General features: G+C 42.6%; 1 protein-coding gene across 1 annotated transcript; it reads left to right on the top strand.

Annotated features, from left to right (window-relative positions):
* The first annotated feature begins 396 nt into the window (after positions 1-396).
* On the top strand, positions 397-5,327 carry sdf2l1 (stromal cell-derived factor 2-like 1). Its single transcript, XM_047380431.1, has 3 exons — positions 397-678; positions 1,690-1,886; positions 4,552-5,327. The coding sequence occupies exons 1-3, from the start codon at positions 453-455 to the stop codon at positions 4,828-4,830; spliced, it is 702 nt and encodes a 233-aa protein (XP_047236387.1). The 5' UTR covers positions 397-452; the 3' UTR covers positions 4,831-5,327.
* Positions 5,328-10,049: the final 4,722 nt, after the last annotated feature.

Below are 10,049 nucleotides of genomic sequence, written 5' to 3'. Positions count from 1 at the left end.
TTACATGTGATTGCTTTCATTCCTGGTTTCACTTCCAATCTTCATAAATGCATGAAACAAACATCCTCCAATTAAAATGACCAAGTATAAAAGATAGATAGATAGATAGATAGATAGATAGATAGATAGATAGATAGATAGATAGATAGATAGATAGATAGATAGATAGATAGATAGATAGATAGATAGATAGATAGATAGATAGATAGATAGATAGATAGATAGATAGTTTATCTTAACAAAGAGTATTTGTTATTAGTACATTTAATTATTATAACTTGATAATATAGCAAACAAACATGATTCGTCTTTTCGACTTGTCGCAAAAACTGTAACGAAACGTAAATGTACACCGACCTATCACATGCTGACATTTATTTCCGTATTTTGGGACTTGTCATGCGTTGATTGGTCGTGGGCAGAAGTAGTGGTTGCAGGGGTAGAAGCCGAGCATGTATACCGGGTATGAGAGCGGAGCTGCAATCATGGAGAGGCTGTGTGTATTCCGGGGGTTGGTCCGGTGGCTGCTGCGGCTGCTGCCGCTGCTTCTGCTGCTGTTGTCCGGCGGTGAGGGGAGAGAGTCGGAGCTGAACTATGTGACCTGCGGCTCGCTGGTTAAACTGCTCAACACCCGACACAACGTCCGCCTGCACTCGCACGATGTCAAATACGGCTCAGGTAACCGCGGGCCCGAATTTAAAAAGGAAATGTGGACTTGTAAAGCTGTGGTGATGTTATTTAACAGAGTAAAGGCTGGCTTCATTGTGTGAAAGCTTCTGTATCCTCAGTGAAGGTTGGTCCAGAGCGCCTGACCGATAACAGCTGGCCAATAACAATTCATTATGTGTGCAACATGAAACTAAACGACGTAATACATCCTAACATCCGTTAAAGCTGCTTCTCTGCAAAGCCCAGAGACATTTCTATAAAAGGTTCAGCATCAGTGTGTTGATGGTAGGACGTCAGTTAAATAATTGATAAACTTATTCGATTATTTTTTGTCGTTTTATCGTGAAATGTACAAGCATTTATTTGGCTTTATGCTTCATTCCATCATTATTGTGGTGTAATTCTGAATGAACTTACTAAATTACAGACCTATATCCAATCTTCCATTCTTATCTAAAATTCTTGAGAAAATAGCAATGATCTGTTTGAAGAGTTTCAGTCAGGTTTCAGAGCTCATCATAGCACTGAAACAGCTCTGCTGAAAGTCACTAATGATATTCTTATGGCCTCAGATAATGGACTTGTGTCTGTTCTGGTTCTGTTAGATCTTAGTGCTGCATTTGATCCAGTCGACCATAATATTCTCTTAGAAAGGCTGGAATATGCTGTAGGGATCAGGGGAACAGCGCTAGGCTGGTTTAAATCTTATCTGTCTGACAGATTCCAGTTTGTTCATGTAAATGATAAATCATCTTTAAACTCCATGGTTAATTGTGGAGTACCACAGGGTTCAGTACTTGGGCCAATTCTCTTCATAGCATGGGATAAATTTTCACTCTTATTCTTATGATACTCAGCTTTATTTATCCATAAATCCTGATGAGCCCAACCAGTCAGACAGACAACAGGCATAACTTGAAGACATAAAAACTTGGATGACCTTAAATTTTCTGCTTTTAAATTCAGACAAGAAGTTGTCATTATAATGCAGTGTGTGTGTGTGTGTGTATGTGTGTGTAGGCAGTGGACAGCAGTCTGTAACTGGAGTGGAAAGCGCAGATGATGCCAACAGCTATTGGCAGATCCGTGGGAAGCCAGTGCGTCCATGTCAGCGTGGGTCAGCCATCAAATGTGGTCAGGCCATCCGAATCACACACATGAAGACCGGCCGAAACCTTCACACACATCACTTCAGCTCCCCCTTGTCTAATAACCAGGTCAGAGAGTGGCACACCGTTACTTTGATTTTACATTTCAGCTGCTACTACACAGACATTTACAGTTTCACAGGGCCTTTTTCCTTTAGTGTTCTAATCTGCAAAGGACAAAAAAGTCTTCCAACAATAACCTGGTACAATATCTCCTTATTACACATGCTCACAAGGCACTTTAATAAATACATAATGCTAATACCAGGTTAGAGGTGGGCATAAAAACTGCATTAATTCTATATGACATAGATATGAGTCTCCTGTTTCACCACAAACCAAATCCACCAACTCTGTTGGACTGAGATGTGGTGCGGAGGTCACTGGAGAACAGTGAACCCTTTGTAATATTCAAAATCAGTTTGATAGATTTGTGGGATTCTTCTTTATCCTGCTGGAAGGAAGCTTCAGAGGTTGGGTCCTTTGTGGTCATAAAGAGATGGACATGGTCAGCAATAATCGGCAGGTAGAATGTGGAGTTTAAACAATGCTCAGTTTGTACTGAGCAGTAGGTGGGCCATAAAAATATCCCCCGCCTCATTACACTACCACCAGCCTGAGCCATTGTTCTTTATACCAAAATCTGACCCATCAACTGAATGTTGCAGATGAAATGGAGTGTCATCAGACTAGACCAACAATGGTTTTGCAATCTGCCATTGCCTGTTTTTGGGAAGTCTGTGTGAACCATAGCCTCGGTTTTCTGTTGTTGGCTATCTAGTCTTTGTACACGGGACATTTATGCCCTTTTCAGGAAAGGTTTCAGCTATATTGTTACCAACTTGGCAAAGAAAATGTGCAGAGCCCCTTGACAACTCCTAGGCTGGCATACCAGCATTCTACAGATATTGACCCATTTGGCGACACCTAGAGGCTGCACTGTGAATGTTAATCATGTGAGAACACCTCTTACTGAAATTAGAGATGAACATTTTTTTTTTTATCTACAAACATAGAAAACAAGAAGAAAAACACTATTTCTCAACACTGTATGTGATTAAATAAAATGTCTGAATATTCATCAGCCTCCAATAAAACAATGTCTGTTTGTCTGACGGGTATTTTTTTCTTTTTCAGGGAGCCTTAATTATATGATAAAAATCACAGGAAAATATTATTGTTAAAATACATTTATTGTCAGAATCACAATATTAACACTTCCATTGCAATTGGAATGTATCACATTTAATCTCTAAATTATTGAATACCTAAATTCTTAGTAATAAGATTATTATAATGATTCATTAACAAGAATTGAATCTAACTAACTACTTCAAGAGAGTTGGAAATTTAATGTTCAGATTTTCTTTTGCTAATAAAGATTTACCTTATCAAATGTTCTCTCTCTCTAGAAAGGTAAACCCTCAGTTAATTTAGGTTTCTAAAGACCTGATGGCACAACATACTGTTCTTATGTTGGCCTATAAAGCTGATTCTGATTCTAAAGAGCATAGTCTGTGGAATTAAAAGGTTTAGTTGAATCTATTGTAACCTACGGTTGGCAAGGTATTCGAAAAATCAATATGATCTATACTAAAAAAAATCACTTATGTGAAAATACTCATTTGCGTAGAAATCATTTTAAACCGAACCATTCTCGATTTGCCAAATTGTTGCACCTCTCCCGACAGACATGCTACAAAAACCGGCACCCAGTTCCTCCCCTCCTTTAAACACAATATGCCAGGGGTTTCAAATCTAACTCACAAAACAAAAGAATTATATTAAAATGTTTAAAAAGATGACACGTTTTTGAGGCTTTTTTAAAATTTTTGCTGTCTTTTCATGAGAAAATATAATGCTTTACATACAAAATAAAATGTGGCTTACCATTGGAGAACTTGAATTTTTGAAAATAGAATTTGTACAGTATAAGTGCCAGGCTAATAATATAAAATTGAGAATTTTACTGTCAGTATCTGTGTCACCAAACAAGACATTCTTCCAGCATAAGGAAAAATTAATAAACATTAAGAGAAATAAAACGTGAAAGCTCCAAACAATCAATACCAGAATAAATGAACCATCGTTTCCTATCGTGTCATCGGAGGAGGAAGAGCTAATTTGCTTTGTCGTCTTGTAAGAAAAGAAAGGAAGGTGGTTTATTGGGCCATTAAAAATGGTTAAATGGACTGAACTTACATAGCACCTTTCCAGTCATACAGACCAACTTGAGGTTAAGTGCCTTGCCCAGGGGCACATCGACATATGGCAGGAGGAAGCTGGAATCGAACCCACAACCTCCTGATTGCAAGACGACTATTCTTCCTACTGAGCCACAGTTGTCGGTGCACAGTGACACTGTGCATCCTTGCGACTGGTTGCTAGGAGCAGTCTTGTCAGTTCAATGTGAAAACGTTTTTCTGCTAAGCAATTTATTGCGTAACACTGTGAACGCAGTTGTAAAAATTTAGCCTTGCGTGGACGTGTCCGCCAGACGTCCGCTTTGAGTCGACCTTGAGTACACATGGACATTTGCGAAGTCAAGTACGCCCGACCCTATGGGAGCCTTAAGTCTCTGAAGGTAGTGGTTAGTTGGACAGAACCTATGAATCATTTTTAAGGGGATATATCATGCTCTTGAATCCTTAGTTTTCACATTTAAATTATCCGGTTGTGGTCTATATAACGTGGAACTGCAAAGCGGTATTTTAACTTTTGCTGCTTTTTACAGGAAGTCAGCGCCTTTGGAGAGAACGGAGAGGGTGATGATCTGGATGTGTGGACTGTCCAATGTGAGGGAGTCTACTGGGAGCGTGATGACCCAGTCCGCTTCAAACACGTGGGCACAGAGGTCTTCCTCACTGTTACAGGCGAGCAGTATGGCCATCCGATCCGTGGCCAGCGCGAGGTGCACGGCATGAGCTCCCCAAACCAGCACACCTGGTGGCGCACCATGGAAGGCGTGTTTATTCAGCCCAGCCAGGAGCCGCTGCGGCACGATGAACTCTGACATCAGCTCTGTGACAAAAAGATTTTGGACATGATTTTTTCTGTTGTGGGGCGTTTGCAGCTCCCCTGAGGCAAATTTGTTGTGTGAGTGATGTAGATAATGACTTTTTGTGTGACATGGGAGAATATGTTCACTGATTATATACAGTACATACCGTAGTCCGACTGTATTCTGTGTTTTTCCAGAAAACAGAGAATACAGACAAACGTGAATTACCCACTCGGCGTATAACACACCCTGAATGTTCTCATTTCACTCCTGTATTCTTTTAAGTTTGTTTAGAAATAGATCCAACATCATTCGTTTAAAATGTATGAGACTGTGTGTTTGAATACAATCTTTGTGTTGATTGATGATTTGCTGCAATAATGCATTTAGGAGGACAAAACCTCATGGAAACATTTTTCAAATAATTCTTAAACTGTATGTGCAGCTCAGGTATGTCATGGGGCACCTAACGCCTCTTGTTTTTGGTGGGTAAAACATTCACTTCCATATTTCTACTCTCTTGATCTCTGTTTGGATTGTTGATAATTTGATTCTAATGCTTTTATTCTTTCTTTAAAAAATGTTTGAGATCCTTGTTGGATCCTAAATTATTTGGTGGGAACACCAAAGTACTGTAGTGCAGCTGTTAGCAGCACGACGGTCCTGGATTTGTATTCCGACCTCATTCTGCATGGAGTCTGGTTAAAGGCTTCGCTAAATTAGATGTGCTGTTAGGTCTGAATGTGTGTGGGCATGGTGGCTTGTGATGGACTGATGACCTTTTCCCCAGTGATAGCTGGAGATGCTCACCTGCTCTTCTTGCAACCTGTAATAATTAGGCAGATGTGAAAAATGGTGGGACAAGAATAGGAGCTTTTTGTTTTTTCTTCATAAGATGAAATCTCATGTGTTGATGGTTACAATGAGTCAATTTTGGTTTTCCTCCTGAAAAGAAGACCAGACTGTTTTGAGCCAATTCCCTCAGACAACAGATAGTTTATCAGACTTGGTGTCTTATATGTAAAACAATTTGAGATCTCAGTCAGTCAGTCATTTTCTACCGCTTATTCCATAGTGGGTCGCGGGGTAGCTGGTGCCTATCTCCAGCAGTCTATGGGCAAGAGGCGGGGTTCACCCTGGACAGGTCACCAGTCCATCGCAGGGCAACACACAAACAACCACACACACACTCATTCATACATCTAAGGGCAATTTTAGAGTTACCAATTAACCTAACAGGCATGTTTTTGGACTGTGGGAGGAAGCCGGAGTACCCGGTGAGAACCCACGCATGCATGGGGAGAACATGCAAACTCCATGCAGAAAGACCCCCGGCTGGGAATTGAACCCAGGACCTTCTTGCTGCAAGGCAACAGTGCTACCAACTGCGCCACTGTGCAGCCCCCAATTTGAGATCTGTTATCTAAAAATAGTTGTTTTTAGCTTATTGGCCACAGGAACCCTACCGTGGTTTAATTGTACAGTTGCCTCAAAGTAAGAACATCTGTTTCCTCAGTGTTTCAGCAAGTTTTACACTGAATATGTTTTAGGTGTTAAAAGTCTTAAAAACAGATTTCCCATACTCATTCTTCCACTACATTTGGTTATTGCTTTAATGGTTTAGGGCTCCCTGCTGGCTCAAATTCATGCAGGACAGATTGACAGAATGCACCAGTGGTACACATACAGAGGAAATCCTTCATAGCTTGAAAGCTATCTTAACAGAACTATAACTTAAAACTGATTCAATAATTAGAGCTCACTATTTCTGAGCTAGAGCATTTTATACACATTAACTATTTTTAATAAACTTCACGTTCATAACGAAGTATGGGGCAAGGTTCACCATTTTGTGAATAAATGAGCAAATATCTGCATGTAAGCAGCAAGGCTGAAAAGCATTGAATGCCCATGACCTTTGATCCCTTGGGAGCTACTGTATTAAAAACAGAAATTCTGAAATGCATATCACCATGTGGGGGAACGCTTCAGAAAACCATAACAGTTTGTCACTACAAGTTAAAACTACCATGCTAACCCAAAGCCATATATCATCCCATTTGAAGCCACATGTCCCCCAAGCCAATGAGGAAAAGGACTTTACGGATTGTTATTAGTGTAAGGTTCTAAAGCCAGCCTCAGTGATGGTATGGAGCTGTGTCAGAGACCCATGGTATAGGTAACTTGCACATCTGTGAAGACACCATAAATGCTGAAAGGTACATATAGGCTTTGGAGCAACCTATGCTGCCATCCAAGCAAGTGTTTTTTTAGGGACGCCCCTGCTTAATTTAGCAAGATGATGCCTAACCACATTCTGCACATGCTCCACCAACGTGGCTGCTTAGTAAAAGAATGTGCTAGACTGGCCTGCCTGCAGTCCTGACCTGTCTCCCATTGAAAATGTGTGGTGCATTATGAAGAGCAAAATATGACAATAGAGACCCCAGACTGTTGAGCAACTGAAGTTGTACATGAAGCAAGAATGGGAAAGAATTCCACCTACAAAACTTCAACAATTAGTGTCCTCAGTTTCCAAACGTTTGAGTTTTGATAAAAGGAAAAATGATTTAACACAGTGGTAAACATGATCCTGCCCACGCTTTCATATGCATGTGTATGTATATGAAAAGCTGGGGCAGGGTCATGTTTACCTCTGTAACAACATACAGGTCTTTCTCAAAATATTAGCATATTGTGATAAAGTTCATTATTTTCCATAATGTCATGATGAAAATTTAACATTCATATATTTTAGATTCATTGCACACTAACTGAAATATTTCAGGTCTTTTATTGTCTTAATACGGATGATTGTGGCATACAGCTCATGAAAACCCAAAATTCCTATCTCACAAAATTAGCATATTTCATCCGACCAATAAAAGAAAAGTGTTTTTAATACAAAAAACGTCAACCTTCAAATAATCATGTACAGTTATGCACTCAATACTTGGTCGGGAATCCTTTTCCAGAAATGACTGCTTCAATGTGGCGTGGCATGGAGGCAATCAGCCTGTGGCACTGCTGAGGTCTTATGGAGGCCCAGGATGCTTCGATAGCGGCCTTTAGCTCATCCAGAGTGTTGGGTCTTGAGTCTCTCAACGTTCTCTTCACAATATCCCACAGATTCTCTATGGGGTTCAGGTCAGGAAAGTTGGCAGGCCAATTGAGCACAGTGATACCATGGTCAGTAAACCATTTACCAGTGGTTTTGGCACTGTGAGCAGGTGCCAGGTCGTGCTGAAAAATGAAATCTTCATCTCCATAAAGCTTTTCAGCAGATGGAAGCATGAAGTGCTCCAAAATCTCCTGATAGCTAGCTGCATTGACCCTGCCCTTGATAAAACACAGTGGACCAACACCAGCAGCTGACACGGCACCCCAGACCATCACTGACTGTGGGTACTTGACACTGGACTTCTGGCATTTTGGCATTTCCTTCTCCCCAGTCTTCCTCCAGACTCTGGCACCTTGATTTCCGAATGACATGCAGAATTTGCTTTCATCCGAAAAAAGTACTTTGGACCACTGAGCAACAGTCCAGTGCTGCTTCTCTGTAGCCCAGGTCAGGCGCTTCTGCCGCTGTTTCTGGTTCAAAAGTGGCTTGACCTGGGGAATGCGGCACCTGTAGCCCATTTCCTGCACACGCCTGTGCACAGTGGCTCTGGATGTTTCTACTCCAGACTCAGTCCACTGCTTCCGCAGGTCCCCCAAGGTCTGGAATCGGCCCTTCTCCACAATCTTCCTCAGGGTCCGGTCACTTCTTCTCGTTGTGCAGCGTTTTCTGCCACACTTTTTCCTTCCCACAGACTTCCCACTGAGGTGCCTTGATACAGCACTCTGGGAACAGCCTATTCGTTCAGAAATTTCTTTCTGTGTCTTACCCTCTTGCTTGAGGGTGTCAATAGTGGCCTTCTGGACAGCAGTCAGGTCGGCAGTCTTACCCATGATTGGGGTTTTGAGTGATGAACCAGGCTGGGAGTTTTAAAGGCCTCAGGAATCTTTTGCAGGTGTTTAGAGTTAACTCGTTGATTCAGATGATTAGGTTCATAGCTTGTTTAGAGACCCTTTTAATGATATGCTAATTTTGTGAGATAGGAATTTTGGGTTTTCATGAGCTGTATGCCAAAATCATCCGTATTAAGACAATAAAAGACCTGAAATATTTCAGTTAGTGTGCAATGAATCTAAAATATATGAATGTTACATTTTCATCATGACATTATGGAAAATAATGAACTTTATCACAATATGCTAATATTTTGAGAAGGACCTGTATATATGTATATAGAACCCCTCATGACGACTACAAAATCGAGGCACGTGACGTCGCCCGGTACGGCGGAGCCGGGGTCCCACCCTGGAGCCAGGCCTGGGGTCGGGACTCGTCGGAGAGCGCCTGGTGGCTGGGTGGCTCCTCGTGGGACCCGGCTGGGCCAAGCCCAAATGAGAGATGCGAGAGCATCCCCCAGTGGGCCCACCACCTGCAGGGGGAACCATGAGGGACTGGTGCAAAAAGGATTGGGTGGCGGACGAAGGTGGAGACCTCGGCGGCCCGATCCCCGGATGCTTAGGCTGGCTCTATGGATGTGGAATGTCACCTCGCTTGGGTGGAAGGAGCCTGAGCTTGTGCGGGAGGTCGGGAGACATCGACTAGAAATAGCCGGGCTCACCTCCACGCACAGCGTGGGCTCTGGAACTCATCTCCTCTAGAGGGGCTGGACTCTCTTCTACTCTGGAGTGGCCCACAGGGAGAGGCGGCGGGCTGAGGTTGGTTTGCTTGTTGCCCCCCAGCTCAGCCATCTCGTGTTGGGGAGAGGTCTCTAACTGTTGTTTCGACCTACGGGCCGAGTGGTAGTGCGGAGTACCCGGCCTTCTTGGCATCCCTGTCGGGGGTGCTGGATAGTGCCCCTCCTGGGGACTCCATTATTCTGCTGGGGGACTTCAACGCCCACGTGGGAAACAGTGACACCTGGAGAGGCGTGATCGGGAGGAATGGCCTCCCCAATCTGAATCCGAACGGTGTTTTGTTATTGGACTTCTGTGCTAGTCACGGATTGTCCATAATGAACACCATGTTCAAACATAAGGGTGTCCATCAGTGCACTTGGCACCAGGATACCCTAGGCAGGAGGTCAATGATCGACTTTGTCTATCATCAGACCTTCGGCCGCATGTTTTGGACACTCGGGTGAAGAGAGGGGCTGAGCTGTCCACTGATCACCACC

This window comes from Girardinichthys multiradiatus, chromosome 12 (assembly GCF_021462225.1).
Source record: "Girardinichthys multiradiatus isolate DD_20200921_A chromosome 12, DD_fGirMul_XY1, whole genome shotgun sequence".
NCBI lineage: Eukaryota > Metazoa > Chordata > Actinopteri > Cyprinodontiformes > Goodeidae > Girardinichthys > Girardinichthys multiradiatus.
Note: the sequence above shows the minus strand (reverse complement) of the source record. Positions and strands in the feature narration are given on the sequence as shown.

Coding starts and splice junctions, on each gene's coding strand:
- sdf2l1 (XM_047380431.1), top strand. CDS start 453: ATGTATACCGGGTATGAGAGCGGAGCTGCAATCATGGAGAGGCTGTGT. Junction 679..1,689: donor CGATGTCAAATACGGCTCAG/GTAACCGCGGGC, acceptor ATGTGTGTGTAG/GCAGTGGACAGCAGTCTGTA. Junction 1,887..4,551: donor CCCCCTTGTCTAATAACCAG/GTCAGAGAGTGG, acceptor TGCTTTTTACAG/GAAGTCAGCGCCTTTGGAGA.